We start from the raw sequence: 19,763 nt of genomic DNA, 5'->3' as shown, positions 1-19,763 counted from the left end.
AAGACCTTGGTAATCTCTTTCTAGCTTTTACAATCTGATTCTGATGTTTGGTTTTCACCTTAATAACACAAATATTTTCTTACAGGAAATACTCTGACCGAGCATTAGCCCTTTCTTTACTATTGATAAAGCACTCTTTTCTTACCACCCAAAGAGTACTGCCAACTCTACCTCTGTGGGTACTTCTCTGGGTCAAGATTCTGTAATTCAATGTTCTCTCATTTGCTGAATTAATATCAACTTTAAATACCAAATCTGTACTTACACCCTACAGTTCTAGTTACAAAAGACATTTACTCTCTGAAGCGGTTTCATTATAAACAGGTCTTTCAAGTACCAGTCAGGACCAGGATATCGCCAAAATCTGACCAGCTGCATACATATGTAACATCTGGTTTATTTTCTTCTCTATACTCTCGCATCTATGTCTGATATAGAGAAGGAAATAGGCTAAACACTGTATAATATATAATAATTTCCCTCAAACTGGCTTCCCTTCTTAAGCATGCTTCCTATATCAAATAGGTATCAAAACAAGATTACTTTAATGTCCTTTGGAATCCTAAAATACTAATTTCTAGGCTAGGAAACACACAGATTATCTTTGATTCTTATGTTTAATCTGTACTGAAATTTTTTACTTTCTGGGGATGACTACTTGTCAGATGGTCTTCTGTTTCTACCACATCAGCTTTCTAGGGCATTTCCCTGCATGCAGGCTTTCTAAGGTACACTGTGTATTACTGCTCTAATCACCTAAGCTTTCCAAAGGCAGAAGAAAGACTTGTTGACTGGAACAATGGGCAGAGAAATTAACTAAGGCGTCAAACTAGGTCTTTGCAAGCAACCTGGAAACAGGACTAAATAATAAAATCATAATTCTACCATTATAAGGAAAATTTTAGTTGCGCCGTGACTACAATATGCCCATAATTACAGTATAATTATATAAAATCATAAAATATATACATTGACTCTTAATAAATGATTCCCCAATCTTTTCAATGTAAAAAACAGGAGATCCCAAAATAAATAATCATCAACACTTGCAAGAAGTATTAAAGAGGTTATTATGCAAAGAGCAGAAAAAAGACAACATTCAGTAACTGGAGTACTTTTCACACTAAAGGTGAGACAAGGCTTACTTACATTTCTCTATTCAATGGTCTATCTTGTAACCAGTCCTTTAGACAGAAACAAACACAAATGAAAAGTTAAAAGAAAAAGTCTCTAGACAAAGCGTAACTGTTTATCTCTGCTTTGTATCCTATAATACATTTTATGAATAAAGGGCTGAGAAGTTAATATGAATTTTGTTTATACAACTGAGCCAACAGAATAAAAAATAGCTATAAAAGCTACCATAAGGCCATTCCACAAAGTAGAATAAAGAATTTTACAAGTGTTATTTTCTATAATATAATTATAGTTGTCGGTTAACAATTTTCTCTTCTTAAAATACACATTTGTTTCTATGACTCTGAAAAAAAATGTGTTTGCTGCCAAAAGAAAAACCCATCAAAGTATAAAGAAAAAAAATTAAAATCATGCAAACTGTGACAAAGAAATCACTAGTAACAGGCATATTATGTGTGTACGTTGTGGGTTTTATTCAGCTGTTTTACGTTTCTAAGCGTCAATTTATTGTTACTCCCCCAGTTTGGGACTCATGTTTCCTGAATTTGAATCACCATACATTTCATCATTTTGGAAAATTGTAAGTTGTTTATAATCTCTTCAAATTCTATCTAGTCTCCCAAGGTCAATTCAGAGGTATTTTCCATATTTTTAATGTTAAACACATTTTCCATCTAATTATAAGCTATGTTACACTGTGGCTGAGTATTATTTCATTGTATACAGAGTGAAGTAAGTCAGTGAGAGAAAGACAAGTATCGTATACTAACGCATATATATGGAATCTAGAAAAACAGTATTGAAGAAATGGAGGTGCAGATGTAGAGAACAGACTTGTGGACACAGTGAGGGAATAAGAGGGTGGGATGACTTGAGAAAGGAGCATTGACATATATACACTATAATGTGTAAAACAGATAACTAGCAAGAAGGTGCTATACACAAGCAGCCAGCCTGGTACTGTGTAACTTACAAGGGTGGGATGTGGCTCAGGGAGGGAGGCTCAAGAGGCAGGGGAGAGATAGATAGATATAGATACAGATATAGATATAGATATATAAAAAAGTAATTATGACTGATTCATGTTGATGCATGAGAGAGACCACCGTAACACTGTAGAGCAATTATCCTTCAATTAAAAAAAATTTTTTTAAAGCTACACATTATCTCAAATAAAATATCACCATGTTTTAGCTCTTCTCTAATAAATATGATTTTATACTATGCATATGTTTAATTGAAATGTACAAACCGGTAGCAAAGCTGCTTTGGAATCTACTTCATGAGTTTCTTCTGTAGATGACCTTCTACTGCCACTTTCCACTAAGAGAAAATTAAAAAAAAAAAAAAAAAAAAAGTTTTACAACTAAAACAAACTTTTAATACCAATTAACAAAATTAAAAGACGCTTACTCCTTGCGTTATGACCAACCTAGATAGCATATTCAAAAGCAGAGACATTACTTTGCCAACTAAGGTCCGTTCACTTTCACTTTTCACTTTTATGCAATGGAGAAGGAAATGGCAACTCACTCCAGTATTCTTGCCTGGAGAATCCCAGGGATAGAGGAGACTAGTGAGCTGCCGTCTATGGGGTTGCACAGAGTCGGACACGACTGAAGCGACTTAGGAGCAGCAGCAGCAGCAGTCAAGGCTATGGTTTTTCCTGTGGTCATGTATGGATGTGAGTTGGACTGTGAAGAAGGCTGAGCGCGGAAGAATTGATGCCCTTGAACTTTGGTGTTGGAGAAGACTCGTGAGAGTCCCTTGGACTGCAAGGAGATCCAACCAGTCCATTCTGAAGGAGATCAGCCCTGGGATTTCTTTGGAAGGAATGATGCTAAAGCTGAAACTCCAGTACTTTGGCCACCTCATGGAAGAGTTGACTCATTGGAAAAGTCTTTGATGCTGGGAGGGACTGGGGGCAGGAGGAGAAGGGGATGACAGAGGATGAGATGGCTGGATGGCATCACTGACTCGATGGACGTTGAGTCTGAGTGAACTTCAGGACTTGGTGATGGACAGGGAGGCCTGGCATGCTGCGATTCATGGGGTCGCAAAGAGTCAGACACGACTGAGCGACTGAACTGAACTGAACGAAACACAAGCATTTCAAGGCATAATATAAAATTTTCCAAGGCTAAGTATCCTTTCCCTAACACTGCTAAACATAAGAATTACACGAGGCCCATGGGTCTCTTGAGAGGATATCCAAATTATTCAGTTTTTCTGTGAATAGGCAACATGAAACAAAAGAGTATGAAAAAAAAAAACCCCTGCTCTTTCTGTTTCCAAATTTCTTGTGTATCCTTCCAGATACTTTGTGTTTGTATATATACCCCTGCCTTTCCTTTTTTTTATTTAAACATAAATGTTAATCATGTATCTTCAGACTTTTTTTTAAATTAATTTACAGACTTTTTTTTGTTGGTGGTTTTTAAAAATATTTATTTGGCTGTGCCAGGTCTTAGTTGAAGCATGCAAACTCTTACTTGTGACATGTGTGATCTAGCTCCCTGATCAGGGATCAAACCCAGGCCCCCTCAATCAGGAGCATGGAGTCTTAACCACTGAATCACCAGGGAAGTCCCTGTTGTTGGATTTTGAACTTTAAGCTTGGAGATCTTTCAGTATCAATACACAGAAGATTCTTCTATTCTACCTGGATGCTACATTGAACTTCATACAAAGGACTTACAATAATTTGTTTAACCAAACTACAATTAATGGACATTTGGCCTGATTTCAAATTCTTGCTATAATCCTAGCCCTTGTCTTCTTTACTGGGAGGTCAATAGATACTGCCAAAATTGAAACACGAGGATGTAAAACTACAGGCATTCTAATGTTAGTAATAATATCCAAGTTATCTGAAAATAAGAGTTTTATTTCTTCCCTCTCAATCCTTCTACCAATTTTTCTTCCTTTTCTTCCTTTGGCTAAAATGTTAAATAGAAATGATAAAAGCCAGAATCCTTGTTTCCCTTCTGGGGCTTTTAATATTTCATTATGAAGTATGGTATCTGTGGTAAATTTTTGTTAAGATACCTTTTATTTAGATTAAGGAACTCCATTCTATTTTTAATCTGCTAGGAGTTTTTAATCATGAACGGATGTTGAATTTCATCAAAGTCAGCCTTTTTGCATCTATTAAGATGATCAGATAATTTTTTTCCTTTAATTTGTTATTATCATGCCTTAATTATATTTCAATGTTAAACCCATTTGCACTCCTAGAGTAAACCTAACTTGAAGAGAAAGGAGAAATGATGGTGAGGGCAATATAGTAGTACTGCTTTTCTTAAGAAATCTTAAAAAGATTATATGTACCTAACTGTATGGAAACATCTCCAGGCCACTTGATTTTTAGATAAAAAATTAAAGGTGCAGGGCATGTATAGTATGCTACATTTTGTATTAAAAATGAGAGGCAGAAAAGACTTATTGTCATATATGATTATATAAGCATGAAACTCTAGAGGAAAAGCAAAAATAACAGTAGTTACATATGGGGCTAAAGTGAGAAACTGACAACGATTTTCCAAGTGCTTGTGTGTATTTTAATTTTGAATCAATAAATGTATTAGCTATTTTTAAAGATTAAATCAGAAAAACAAGTTGACTAAATGACTATACAGATTAAAACAGAGCAGATGCATTTGTAAAAGTTAAAATCAGCAGATTTGTAAAAAGTAAGTCTGCATTTCTTTTAGGACTAAACAATTGGTTAAAAAAGAAAAACTATTAGAATGTTAAGATTATGTTCTATTCAAGGTTGAGAGCAACAATGATGGACCAGAATCTTCATTTTCTGACTCCTGAAACATTCACTGCTCAGGTGTGTGACATACATAAAATACCTTTTATTTAATATAACTCACGTAGTCAAAACACTCACCTTGTTCTGAATGAAGAGGAATAGAAGTTTTGTGACGCTCAGTAAATCCAGTGTGAGAACTCACATGTTTCAAAGTGTTTTCAGAAGGAATATCATTCTGCACAGGGTACATATACACAATTTTAAAACAATTTAACTAAATTTCAAATCACTGTTCTAAGTAGTATAAGAGTCTCTGGATGTATTTAGCTCAATATGTTTTAATCTACCTGGACTCCAAAGAGTATATTACAAGTTACAATTATTTCTTCAATATCAATCTCAAAAACTGCCATCAAAATAACCTACTTGCTTATTGTTCATAAATCCACCTGAATTAATCCTTTTCCATAGTAATACAAGTTCATAAAAAAGTTGGGGAAAAAATAGGAAACAATTTGGAAAATAATAAAACATTATCAGTTAACCTAAAAAAGAAAAAAACTACTATTTTACACTAAAATTAAAAGTGATAACAACAATTTGGAGGGTAAAGGAGTGGAGGGGAAATTTATTTGGGGGATTTTCAGTAGCTTTCTTATTGATCTGTATAAGCGATTTGTATACCAAAGATTTATCTGATCATTATTTGTCAGATTTCTATTTTTTTAAGATTTATCTGTGCTTCATATTTTTAAGTTCTCATCTCTCTACATCTTTCCCTTAATATTTGTTTAAAAAGCATTCCTGACTTACTGACTTAATATTTCTATTTTCTTAGGTTTTTTATGATTTGAATTTTTACATTAAATCTGGAATTCATTGAGCTTATAAAGTGATATGAAACAGATATTTCCAAATTTCTACCCACTTGTCCAATTTGTGTGTTTACTGACGAAGCATTCCTTTTCTCATTGATTTCTAATTTTACCCTTACTAAATTCTAATTTGTAGAAGAGTTATTTCAGAGTCACTAAAATGTTTTACTAAATATTCATGTTTCAACTGTACCACCTGTATAGATATTTTAGTATCTAACAACTAATGCCCCCTCATTTTCTTTTTACCTATTCATTTTTCCAGATGAACTAATGAATTTCATTAAACTAATGAGGGTAAGCTGATAAATTCATTTTGTTTCTTTTTAACTATAAACAGGTCACACTATTATGACTTTAAAATATTTCCAAACGTCTACCACCCCTCAGAAACAATGGGTTTTAAAATATTACTACCAAAATAAACTATTACTTTCATTAACAAATTTAACATATCTCAAGAAAATTAAACTTTTCTACCTTTGATGCTTCACATTCTTCACATTACAGCTGATTTACTTAGCCAACAAAAAGTGTTAATCTTCCTTTTATCACAAAGCAACTCTAATTTCCTTTCTGATTTTAGTTGCTTCTTTTGGAACCAGTTCTAGTTATTTTTTGTTTCTGTTTTGCTTAAATACTTTCCTTGACATACTCTTGGATGCAGTGACACATCAATTTTATAGAACCATGTCTGACAGAAATTCCAGTATGGGACTGAAGAGTGAACTTCAGGTATCTGTAAACTTAAACCTTAAAAAAAACAAACCTTAAACCTTAAAAGCAGAAACATATGTGCATTTTTTCCTGGAGTGGATCTAAAGTTTTTATTAGATTTTCAAAGGGATGTAACCCACAAATGTTTAAGAACTCAAAGTCTCTGACCAACATGAGCTAGAACTCATTATTCTATTAGCATAGTTCTTTTTCTCTAAGTAGGTTACTCAAAATTGTTAAACTGAAAACATAGCCACCACTTTTCTTGCCACTCAGAGAAACTTATTTCTTTTTGTTTTTAGCAGGAAGCTATCTGCACACTTAAAATTTTTCAGTCTACTTTGGCTTTAAGCTCATTTAATAGGGTCACTGTTAAAAGGTGCAATCTGTGGGGAAACCCTAACATTTACCGTTTTCCACTAGGAAATGTCCATTTATCCTAAATGATTTCCCATATAGAACAAGTACTTCATAACAGCAAAATGATGCCATCAAAGTGCAATGATAAATTCTTTCAACTGTTGCTGTAACACCTTGTTGAAGATATATTAAGAGCTCAATGAAGTATAAGTTAGAGAATAACAGCCTAAGTCAGGGTAACTACTACTAACAATCGAGAGAAGCAGAAGTACTAAAAAAACATTTAGGAAGCAAAACCAGTTAGACTTGGCTGTTGACTGGAAGGGAGGAGGAAGAGTATAAGTTTGTCCTCGTAAACTAGAATGCTGACATTATTAACAGAGGCAGGAAATACAGGAGGAAAAGAAATATGTCTGCTGAGCTTAACATATTTCAGATGATGATGATGATGGATGGTCTCTGCTAAAACTGTTTTTACTGAAAAACATGTTTAATTTTATTTTGAACTAAACCCCAAAACAACCAAATAAATTGCACTGCTGTAAGGATTTACTTACAGATAACATTTCTTTTATCTTGTTTGATGTTTCTTTAAACCTCTGTAAATCCATGCTATCTCTGTGTCCTTAAAAGGAGGAGGGAGAAAGATACAACAAAAAGTACTTGTTTATTTTGATCTATCAAAATAATCTGATTGCCTAGTCTATTCAAACACATGATTTACGTTGTGTTGTAAGTAGTTTTGATGGCTCTGCCATTTTCTGTAGCTTCCCTGAGAGTGAAAATACTTGTTAAAAGTTGGAGAACATGAGCTGTTCAGTTTATAGTAACAGGATCCTAAGAGTCCTACAAGTGATATGAAGTGAATTGCTTAAAATTTAAAAGAAGAAGAGAACAATCATTATATTATCAGAGAGAGAGAGTGTGTGTCTGTGTGTGTGTGTGTCAGTCGCTCAGTCATGTCTGACTCTTTGCGACTATAGTCTGCCAGGCTCCTCTGTCCACGGAATTTCCAGGCAAGAACATTGAAGTGGGTTGCATTCCCTCCTCCAGGGGATCTTCCTGACCCAGGGATCAAACACGGGTCTCCCACACTGCAGGCAGATTTACTGTCTAAGTCATCAGGGAAGCTTTTATTATCAATAAAAAAGCATTATATATTAAGATGTTTATTATACATATGACACATGCATATTACATATACAGACATCAAACCTAAGGATATCTGTATCCATCCCAGTGGCAATATATTAACAAAGAGACTAAAATGTGTTTTAAAAATGAAATGGGATATATTTAATGTAGGAAAAATCATCTCTATAAACCACAGTCTAGCAATAAAAGACCAGCATGCTCAGTACCTAGATAAATCATGGGGTTGGCCCTAATGTGGAGACTTCACATAGATGTAACATATTCTCTGAACAATCTCTATACATGTTCCATGACTAGGTAAATTCCTAGGCTGGGAAGCTACACAGTGTTAAAAACAAGGCTAAGAAGCCACCTCATGGAAAAATTCAAACCCAAAGAGACAGATGGCCTCCTTCAATCCTTGGAACACTCTGGTTATGTCCACAAACAACTCAAGTTGTTTTCTAAGAATTCTTTCTTAAATACTTTTATTTTTAATAATCTAAGAGGAAGGCTGTTAGATATGTTATTCTACACATATCTGGGATCTGGTTAGCTCTATAAAGCATCCTCTCTTCACCTTTTCCTTTCATGTGGCATAATGTCAACATTTAAATAACAAGCTATTATCAAAAACAAAACAAATAAAGCCTTAAACATACAAACCAAAATATTAGTTATTTCTTTCTTCTTGCCTTAACTGCCAAATTTTTGAGCAGCCCCCTTTCCACTGGTACTTTACTTTCTCTCCTCCCATTCACACTATTTTTCACTATAATCTGGCTTCTCCCTCCATCACTTCCTTCACCAAAACAGTTTTCACAAAGGTCATTGATATGTTATCATTGCCAAAAGATATATATCTTGAGTCCTCATTTTATTTGAGGTGAGGTATAGGACTGAATCATTCCTTTCTGAAATGCTCTCCTCTGGGTACATAAATGGGTTGGACATAAATACTCATTTTTCAAGCAGAATCTTAGTTTTCCCTATAGTCCCAATGTAAATATAAGTAATATAACCTTTCATTCTCAAAGGTGTACTAGTTTGAATGAAAAACTATATGGTCATCCTATTTATAAAACACTGTTCTTTGCCAGTTACTTTTAGCCTCCTCTTTCCCTCTGTATTTGAAACTTACACATCACTCAAGTTCTTTCAATGAAAGTTGATTATTAAGAGACTATCCTCAAGTTGAAAAGAAAAGACAGAGTACAAATAAGTTTTCCACACAACCACTATCATAGTAAGTTGCACCAAAGAGGTTATGTGCTAACATAACTATTACAGCCCAATTCAACCTATTTCCCCCACTTCTGATTCCTTTAAAAACTTCAGGACTATACTCTATGAAAAGATAGTGCACTTTTCACACAATTACATAATTTTATTAATTGGCAATTTATTTTTATTTCTATGGTGATAATCATAATTTTAAAAAAAAACTGTTGATGACAAATGTCAGTTTTTCCAAACTTACCTACAAACGCTCCAAATTCTATGTTATCTCCCTCTGCAGCTTTGGAACAAACAGTTTCTTGATCTTTGGTTACAGTTTCCAAGTGGCCTTTACAACTTGGCTGAGATGGTGTACTAACAAAAAATTTGGTTGGTGGGGATGATAGATGTGGTATACTGTTAGATGAATTGCCTGGTTTTTGATTTTTACTAAACATTTTTAAGGTTTCTACTCCATGTATTCTCTGTCGCAGTTCTGGAGGAGAGACAGCACTTGGGAATAAGGCACTGCAAGAGGAACCAGCCTCTGGAAAATTGAATTCTTTTTTCTGGGGTATTACAGGTAAATCCTGACCAAATATGTTACACTGGGAATCTTTTTCATCTTTCATAAAAATATTACAAAGAAAAGGATTATTACTTTCAAGACCACCTTGAGGAAGAGAGGAACTAAGTGTATTTACAACACTGTGCTTTTTCCATACAGAAGGTCTTACAGGACCGTCATCAATAAGGTTTTGAGCTAAGTGTTTGGAAATGCTCAATTCGCGTGTGATTTCATTGTGAACTTTGCTAGCTTCTGAAGCTTTCTGGGCAGTGAGTGTTTTTAATGTATCTACAGTCAGGGCTGAAAGATCTTGCAAATGGCCAATTTGAGAATCTAATGATTGTAACGATCTTTTGATATAGTTGACACGATCTCCAACTTCTTTAACCTGAATGCACATCTGTTCCACTCTGTAATGGAAACACAGGCATTTTACAAATGCTAAAAATTAGTTTAGAAATTATTTCTGTAATCTTAATAAATGATGTTGGTAAAAAGAAATTTTACATGCACTCAAACAAGGTAAAATATAAAATCTTTTATAATTATTCATTTATAACAAGGCATACCTTATGTTTAAGAAAAATCCTATTGCAATAAAAATACATGATTTCAAAACATGCTTTTGTGCCACAGGCTATTTATTCCCACCTCAGAGTAACACAAGAGTATTCAACTACATATATTGAATATACATATTCTATATTCTACATATAATATAGAACTATTATTACCACTACTGTAACTACACAAACACCATATACTTTTAGAATGTAGCAAAGCTAATGGAAAGAAACACATGTTTTAAATAATTAAAGATATAATAATTAAGACATAATTATTTAAAATAATTAAACAGTAATTTTTCTCCACCAACCAGTAAAGAATATTAACTCTTTTCTGCCCCCTGTAACAAGGGTCCAAAAACATTAAGAGACTGACTGACTTACATGAAGTAAACAACTGATCTGTCTCCCAATATCTAATGTAAAATCATTACTAAACTTACTTGTTTGACAAACACAAATCGCACAATGACCATGTAAGAGAGACATAACTAACAGAACCCACTCTGACATAAAATCAGTTATAATTAAAGAGTTTCTGAACCTTTCAAAAGTGACACGAATTCTCTCTTCACTCCCAGAATGAAATTTGTCATCTTTTTCATTAAAATACATCTCAACACACTGCTCTTCAAAATCATGAAGTTTCTTTTGATCTTCTTCTGTTAAAAAAAGTTCTATGGCAGGAAAAGGAAAAAAAAAACATAAACAAAGACATCGAGATAAACTTTAGCTCAAGAGTTCATGAAAGTGAAAGTGAAGTCGCTCAGTCGTGTCCAACTCTTTGTGACCCCATGGACTGTAGCCTACCAGGCTCCTCTCTTCATGGGATTTTCCAGGCAATAGTACTGGAGTGTATTGCCACTTCCTTCTCCAGGGGATCTTCCCAACCCAGGGATTGAACCCGGGTCTCCCGCATTGTAGACCGACGCTTTACCATCTGAGCCACCAGGGAAGTCCACAAGAGCTCGTAAGATTATGTAAATCATCTGCAACTGTTTTCTTATTAAAAAACTTACTGTTTCTGAAGCCATAGATAAGTCATTTCTACTTCTTTCTTCACTCACAGTGTGATATCAGCAGAAAATGGTATTTCCCCCTTTTCTAATTTCCTTTTCCTGTGAAACACCCTTTCTCATCTGTCTCTCTCACCTGTCCCTCACATACTCAGGTAGAAGAATTTAAACACTGAATTGGTAGAATAAAAAGTCACTGTAAAATTTTAGGCAGAGTTTGACTTCATATCATGCAGTGTACAAAATATACTAAAAGTGTTATTCTTTATGTAGCAGTCAAAATGGTTTGTAGAACAGCAAGTGTTATGGTTTATATTAGCATTTTAAGAAAACTAAATTGAGATGCCATATCAAAAAGAAAGTTTAATACTAAATTTACTTTTGAAGATAACCATACTGCACTTAAAAATACTTTATGCTTAGGCAGATCCAAAAGCCTTTACAATAACATTAACCAATTAAGTCTTCTGATTAAAATTAATATTTATCTTTCAGTATAATACTGGCATGTGATAAAAACATTTGCCTTAATATACTTTACTTACTTGGTCCATCCGAAGTCTTATCTTTTTTTCTTCTTTTACATATGCAGCAAAAAAGAGAAACTATATGGCTGAGAATGATAAGTGGTGGAGGCAGAACTGGTTTCTCATGATAAGCCATAATGAAATGATAACGTTGGTACTTCCATACAATATTGGAAATTGCCTTCACTTGCAAATACACATTGCTTAAATAACAAAGAATAAACAAACTTAAGTAAGCACATTTTAAAGTTTGAAGTACTAAAATTTTACTGTAATTATGTTCTAAACAAGGATTCAAAGAAGTATCCCAATATAAAAAAGACTAAAAGGCAAACGAGAAACTGGAAAAAACATATGCAGCAAAAACATAAACATATTGATATTGTTGAGGGTCTTAATTACAAACCAACAAAAAATAGGCAGAAAATATGATTTTAAGCTTTTAAAATGGTATATAAATGACAAAAACAAAAGAAAATATTCAATCTGAAGTAACACACTAACTGCAAATAAAAATAAGACTCTTATGTGCTATAAAAAATAAGCAACCATCAAAAAGATAACACCTCCTATGAGCACAGATTTGGGGAAACAGGCAGATTTTGACTTACGTGCATGAAGCCCAAAATATAAATATACTGAATAGTTCTACTTTCAGGAAAACACTCTAAGGAAATACATAAGGACTGATCAAAAATTTAACCACAATGTGGTCTTGGGGAAGAAAAAATTATAAATAATCAAATGGAACAATAAAACATACTAGCTTAAAACTCATGATCTATATCATGGAATACTAACTAGCCAGCCATTAAAAAACTGGAGAGGAGTATATATTAATGTAGGAAAAATTCATGTTCTGCTTACTTAAAAACAGTACACAAAACTGTAAGAACATTGTTTTTGAAAGGAAAAAAACGGTTCATATATGTTCATAAAAGATAAAGATGTACATCAAAATATTAAGAATGGGATTACTTAAGAATTTTTCTATTTGCCTTTCTGTTTTGTATATTGTACATGTGTTCTCTGACCATTGAGTAATAAATCCCATATAAATATTAAATTTATAAAAGAATGGAATGCTGAAAGATAGAGTTTCAAACTTAGAGCTGATATGATTTTGAAAAAGCATGCTTTATTTACATTTGTCAGAAATAATTCTTAGTAGCTTAAGCCTCAATATAATCATATTTAAAATTTTGTATAGTTCCTTCAAAAAGAAAACTGTATATTAAATGATCTCATTACAATAAGCAGCTGAGTAAAATTCTTACTTGAAAAATGCAATGAGAAGATTGACCATAATGATATACTGTACAAAGAGGTAGACTGCTTGAAGAAATGGAGTCAACCATGTCCCAGGACCACAGATATGAGAGATACTGGAATCATTTGCACAAACTTTAGAGAGAGAGAAAAAAGAATTAAAACACAGTAATTTAGCAGTTAACTGCTTCTAGTCAGTATTAGATTACATTTGTTTGAAGGAAGTTTTGATTATGTATAAATCTGTTTCACAGATTCTAGCAAAAGTTTCTGGGCAGGCAGCCATATAAACACAGAAGAATTTTGTGAGGGACGCAGGTACAATTTTACCACTCTATTCCACACAAGGAAGTGTATTTCCATATTATGTCTACCCTTCAAGGTAGGGTTTAGCCAGAGGAACACTAAGGAGAATAAAACTCTGAGATTCAGCCACACATTCTATAAGAAAAATAACTGAACCATAAAAGAGTATGATAAACTCATAGTACATTTACAAACATGTAGACTACTGAGTTTAGTTTATAATGCCACAAAACAGGGTTGAAGAAATGGTTAAAGTGTCTCCCAAATACACAATGATTAGATTTTAATTCCTTGCTTTTTATTGCCTCCACCTGGAATGTTTCTGAAGCTATAACATACCTGGATTAAGGAAGGGAAGAGCTTTAATACCCACCACAGAGTTATGAGGAATAAGATAAAATAAATTCAAGTATGGCAAGGATTAAAATTAAATAATCATCAGTGACAAGTTTTATACAAATATTTCTAATACACTTAGCACCTGGTATTGTCTAAGCATTTTACTTAATTTGGCCTCATCTTGCAGCATGCGGGATCTTAGCTTCCCGACCAAGGATCGAACCTATCCCTTCTGCAGTGGAAGGGCTGTCTTAACTGGACTGCCAGGGAAGTGCTTGTATGCATTTTAAAAATATACACCACTGAAATTCTCATCATGGCTGTATCATTCCTTTCAAATAAATGGTTTTATGGGCAAACTGATGCATATAGTCCTTTCACTCTTAAAAAAATTTTCCAATCTATTTCTATTCTATTTGGATTACTTTGATGAAGCAAATACCCAAGAAAGAGAATGCAGGAGACTAAAAAACTTTATCTAATGCTTTATAACTAAACTAGAACCACATCAGAAAAAGAACAGACAATAAAAACCTGGAAAAGAAATCAAAAAGGAAACCATTAAACACAAAATTTTACCAGGCTGGTAAAATCTGTTTTAATCAACATCTGGTAACAACTGGTGACCACTATGTTACCATCCCCTGTTCCAACACCTATAAATAGGTGGGTAAAGAGCAACACAGGAATAGGGAGAGGGAGGAGTAAAGTAAGATGGAAGAGAAAGAGCAAGACAGAACACAAGCAAACTAACAAAAATACGATTCTGTAACTCAATGTGGAGGTCAGAAGAACATCCCTGAAAGTTTGCATTATCATCTATGTTCTCAAGTTGTCTTCTCATTCAGCTCAGTTGTGTCCGACTCTTTGCAAAACCAGGGACTGCAGCATGCCAGGCTTCCCTGACCTTCACTACCTCCTGGAGTTGCTCAAACTCAAGCCCACTGAGTCAGTGATGCCATCCAACCATCTCATCCTGTAACCCTTTTTCCTCCTGCCCTTAAACTTTCCCAGTATCAGGGTCTTTTACAATGAGTCAGCATTTCACATCAGGTGGCCAAAGTATTGGAGCATCAGCTTCGGCACCACTCCTTTCAATGAATATTCATGGTTGACTTCCTTTAGAACTGATTGGTTTGATCTCCTTGCTGACCAAGGGACTCTCAAGAGTCTTCCCCAACACCACAATTTGAAAGCATCAATTCTTCAGCGCTCAGCCTTTCTTAGGGTCCAACTCTCATACCTGAACATCAGTACTGGAAAAACGAGAGCTTTAACTACACGGACCTTTAACCTTTGTCTGCAAAGTGATGCTTCTGCTTTTCAATTTGCTGTCTAGGTTCATTATAGCTTTTCCTTCAAGAAGCAAGCATCTTTTAATTTCATGGCTGCAAGTCACCATCTGCAGAGATTTTGGAGCCCAAGAAAATAAAGTCTGTCACTGTCTCCATTGTTTCCCCATATATTTGCCATGAAGTGATGGGACCAGATACCCTGATCTTAGTTTTTTGAGTGTTGAGTATTAAGCCAGCTTTTTCATTCTTCTCTTTCACCCTCATCAAGAAGTTCTTTAGTTCCTTTTAGCTTTCTGTCATTAGGGTGGTGTCATCTGCATATCTGAGGTTATTGATATTTCTCCCAGCAATCTTGATTACAGCTTGTGCTTCATCCAGCCCAGAATTTTGCATGATGTACTCTGCATATAGGTTAAATAAGCTGGGTGACAATATACAGCCTTGATGTATTCCTTTCCCAATCTTGAACCAGTCCATTGCTCCATGTCCAGTTCTAACTGTTGCTTCTTGACCTGCATACAGATTTCTCAGGAAGCAGGTAAAGTGGTCTGGTATTCCCATCTCTTTAAGAATTTTTCACTTTGTTGTGATCCACAGAGTCAAAGGCTTTAGCATAGTCAATGAAACAAGATGTTTTTCTGGAATTCTGTTGCTTTTTCTATGACCCAACAGATGTTGGCAATTTGATTTCTAGTTTCTCTGCCTTTTCTAAATGCAGCTTGTACATCTGCAAGTTCTTGGTTCACATACTGTTGAAGCCTAGCTTGAAGGATTTGAGCATTACCTTGCAAGCATGACATAAATGCAACTGTGTGGTATTTTGAACTTTCTTTGGCCTTGCCCATCTTTGGGACTGGAATGAAAACTGATCTTTTCCAGTCTTGTGGCCACTGCTGAGTTTTCCAAATTTGCTGGCATATTGAGTGCAGCACTTTAAGAGCATCATCTTTTAGGATTTGAAATAGCTCAACTGGAATTTCATCACCTTCACTAGCTTTGTTCATAGTAATGCTTCCTAAGGCCCACTTGCCTCTTTAAAAGAACAGAATAACCTTATGCAGAGAATGTATTGAAAGGTGAATTTTAAAATTCAATAGTATATATTGATTGATACAATCAACTAATCAATTCCATTATGCTTGCCTTGTTTAGACATAGGTAACCTGAAGTCAATTTGAGCTAATGAGATAAAAATACAGGTTCAATAGGGAGCATCTTGGATATGAGACATTTCCCTCTGGAGAGAACTATGGAAAACAGTGTCTCTTTCCTCCCACCGCTAATTAGAGAGTCTTAAAATTGTAAAGGAAACCCTTTTTGAATCAGACACTGATTACTGAGCACTGGGATGAAAGAACAGGTGTCCTTAGCTATCAGGTAACCCATCACAAAGACACTCTAGCACTTTCTGTTATGTGAGTTAATATATGTCCTTACTGTGTAAGCCAGTTTAGGCTAAATTTCATTATTTGCAACAAAAAAAAAATCTGAAATACTTTTTTCAATTAATGTTTATGTTTCTTCTGAGATTAATATATTGTGGGAAGGCTAAGGTTATAACACCTTAATTTGTGAAAATACACAGTATTACTAAAATGCAATTCTGACTTTAACATAAGATAAACTCGTACACATTAAATCCTTACCATCAATTTCATAGGCATAAACTTCACCAAAAATCATCCAGTATGGATGAAAAACTATATCTTTAGCAAGAGTCCAAGATGGTGCTTCGCGAGGATAAAGTATTGCCTTTCTGGGAACACCAAAACTAAGTAATACAAGAGCCATAATCACTACAATGTAGAACATATTGGCCACCTGTTAAAAAATGAACACTGTTAAAATACATGGGGATTTATACACACAGATAATTCTTCATCTTAAAAAAGTTTCTAACATTCCAATAGATAGTTTGAATCTTTGAGTTTCTTTTTATTCCTAGCAGTAACATTCAGGAAATCTCATCACTATATAAGCCTGAACATAAAGGAAATTATATAAAAACTGATCTGTGACATCAGGCAACTCATAGGCATCTTCTATATACTGAACCATAACACAGGCTCAAACCGGAGTCTGCCTATCTCATGTCCATGAAGCCTTTTAAAGAAGTATAGACATAATGGGCAGATGCAAGGAATCAATTTCCATGAATGTTCTTCCATCCTGAACTCTATCATGGTGCTTTGTCTCCTGGGCTGTGAAACCTTCTAAGAGGTAAATACAACAAACTAAATTATCAGTATGTGTGTCTAAAAAAGAACTGATCCCCATATCTGGTTAACAAACCCTTTTGCAAGTCAGATGGTTTGCAACTATTTAATTTCAACAAAATTAAAAAGAGCCTAACTGAGCTATTACACAATAAATCATTAAAAAACAATTTTTACTGCTAAATCACAATGTGAATTTTGACATCATTACTCAGGAATTCAAATAATTAAGTGAAATGTAATAAGAAAACTTTAATTTCTATCCACTTATTATATATACATGTATTCAGCACTTACATATAAAAAAGTGAATGTAGTCTCACTCCAGCAATATGTAGTAGTATTCATGCACAGAAAATAAGGGGAAAATCCCATTCAAGAGACTACATGTATAATAAATCTGTATTTTAATCTACTATGAACTAACAATAATTGCAGTAATAAATCAACCTAAAGTAAGTTATTATAACATTTTCATATATGTTTTGAACAAGTATACAGTGAAAGTAGAAATGGAAGGTGAGACTATGAAAAGTAAAGAGGACAGTAAATCTAGAATAGATGGAGAAATTATAAAACATTTACTTAAATATAATCATTTAGTCTTGATCCTTTAGCTTTAAAATTGTTAGATCTGCTAATACATTTCCTTTTAAAATTAAGTCAGAGTCTCTGTAACTTGCAATCAAAGAATCCTAATACACTCTCCAATGATTCAGTTTTTTTACTTATAAAATAGTTAAATAATATCTTAGTTGACCATTTAAGAGCACTACTAAGAGAATGTATGCATTCAATAAACAAAATCTTGGGATAAAAGATTTTAAAAGGCAAATAATTCATCAAAACATTATTCATGGCAGTTGCTATAATTTGAAATCCAAATATATATCTGTAATTAAAGAAAATGCCCAGATCAAAACCCAAACCTGAAATATCCTAAAATTATACAAGGTGTATTGGCTGATGATTCAGAGGTCTCAGGACTTCATACCTGTTCATGTAAAGCCTATTTGACAATCTTAGTTCCCCTACTTTTCCTGGAAATACCACTACTTCATGAAATAATGCAAAATGATGAATAGTAAGTACTCCTTTAACGTAACAAATAGTAAACTAGTAATTTTTAACTGGGGAGAGCTGGATACACTCTCCTAGAGGGAAAAAGTATACTGTGAAAAAGCAAATATAATAATAAAACTATATTCAAAAACTGTAAAAATTTTGTTTTCATAATTTAAAGCAATGCAGGTAATCCTATATTGGATTACTTAGAAGGGTTACTTAGAAGATAAATTTAATCTAGAAAACCAATCTTCCAAGATTAAGGAAAAAGGTTTCAAAAATTCTAGGAACAGATTTTTATAAAGGGGTAAATATTTTAAAAGAAGTGAGAAAAAGCATAATATATAAGCCCATTTGTGAAATTTAACACAAATAAACACATGTATTCATATACATGTCTTTTTTCCCTATATATCTCTTGAAGAATGGAAAGGTTTACTTCAAACTGTTAACACTGAGTATCTCTGGAGGGTAGTCTGTCTGCTCTTGCTAAAATTTTGAATAGTAATTTTAGAACAAGGAAAGAAGTTACTTTCACAAAAGCAACAGAAGCATAACAAAGTTTGTCTTTTACACCACTAAAATCTGAAAGCTATTTATGGCAGGAGTAGGCCCAATACATTTTAGATTTTTTCAGTTCAATGCATAAAAATTGCACATTAAATCTGACATCTATATTTAAAAAACAGAATCTGCCAGGTGGTTAAGCCTATGAGAAAGAGCAAAATAGTGGGCATATTATATCAGGAAAAGATTAGACGTTCTGGTTATAATTTTAAAAATAGTCTGGATCAGTAAAGAGAGGAAGAAAGAGTTATCTAACGATATAAACCATGATGGTATTTGCTTAAAGGGACAAGATTAGTGTGGTGAGTTGGAGTTGCACATAATCCTTGTAAGACTTTTTCAGACTGACCCTCTGGTTAAAAATCATCATAACAAACAACCTGACTTACCTGCTTTCAACATCCACACACTGAAAAGTAACTCCAAAATGACAAGGAAAGACAGAAAAGTGTCACCATACTTCTTTTACGGTAAAGAAAAATCAAAATTTAGGAGGAAAAATCTTCAATGGTTTCCCTGTATTTTTCTTCTCTAAAGTCCTACTTTTCAACGTTCTATATACTCGAAGCTATGCCCTCTCTTCTATCCAATGTGCTAACAAACTGTACCTTATCATAAAAGAAGTTCCAGACAGGCTGCTCCTTCTTATTCCCATCTATCTCAAGCTTTCGAAGATTAGTTCACATTTCATTGCTTTATAAGAAAAACCTCTACAGACTTTTCTCTTTCCATGAAGCCCTATATCCCCTACTCATTAACTTAATCAATCAACCACATTGATAGTTTACTAATATCTCATATTTCCTAAAATCCCTTATGTAGGACAGG

The 19,763-nt window shown here is 33.9% G+C and overlaps 1 protein-coding gene across 4 annotated transcripts in view; it reads right to left on the bottom strand.

The window, feature by feature from the left end:
- Positions 1-19,763, bottom strand: part of TRPM7 (transient receptor potential cation channel subfamily M member 7) — a 109,924-nt gene that overhangs the window by 19,012 nt on the left and 71,149 nt on the right. For 3 of the 4 annotated variants that reach the window (XM_055537980.1, XM_055537982.1, XM_055537981.1), the window contains 9 exons: positions 16,734-16,908; positions 13,156-13,282; positions 11,897-12,081; positions 10,880-11,012; positions 9,464-10,179; positions 7,407-7,474; positions 5,036-5,132; positions 2,390-2,460; positions 1,150-1,184 (listed from right to left, as the gene is read on the bottom strand). In XM_055537980.1, the coding sequence (XP_055393955.1) occupies positions 1,150-1,184; positions 2,390-2,460; positions 5,036-5,132; positions 7,407-7,474; positions 9,464-10,179; positions 10,880-11,012; positions 11,897-12,081; positions 13,156-13,282; positions 16,734-16,908 (1,607 nt within the window). Of the gene's footprint in view, positions 1-1,149; positions 1,185-2,389; positions 2,461-5,035; positions 5,133-7,406; positions 7,475-9,463; positions 10,180-10,879; positions 11,013-11,896; positions 12,082-13,155; positions 13,283-16,733; positions 16,909-19,763 lie in introns of those variants that run through there. The other variant, XM_055537984.1, reaches the window with a different exon arrangement.

The sequence above is a fragment of the Bubalus kerabau genome, chromosome 10 (assembly GCF_029407905.1).
Source record: "Bubalus kerabau isolate K-KA32 ecotype Philippines breed swamp buffalo chromosome 10, PCC_UOA_SB_1v2, whole genome shotgun sequence".
NCBI classification, from domain to species: Eukaryota; Metazoa; Chordata; class Mammalia; order Artiodactyla; family Bovidae; genus Bubalus; species Bubalus kerabau.
Note: the sequence above shows the minus strand (reverse complement) of the source record. Positions and strands in the feature narration are given on the sequence as shown.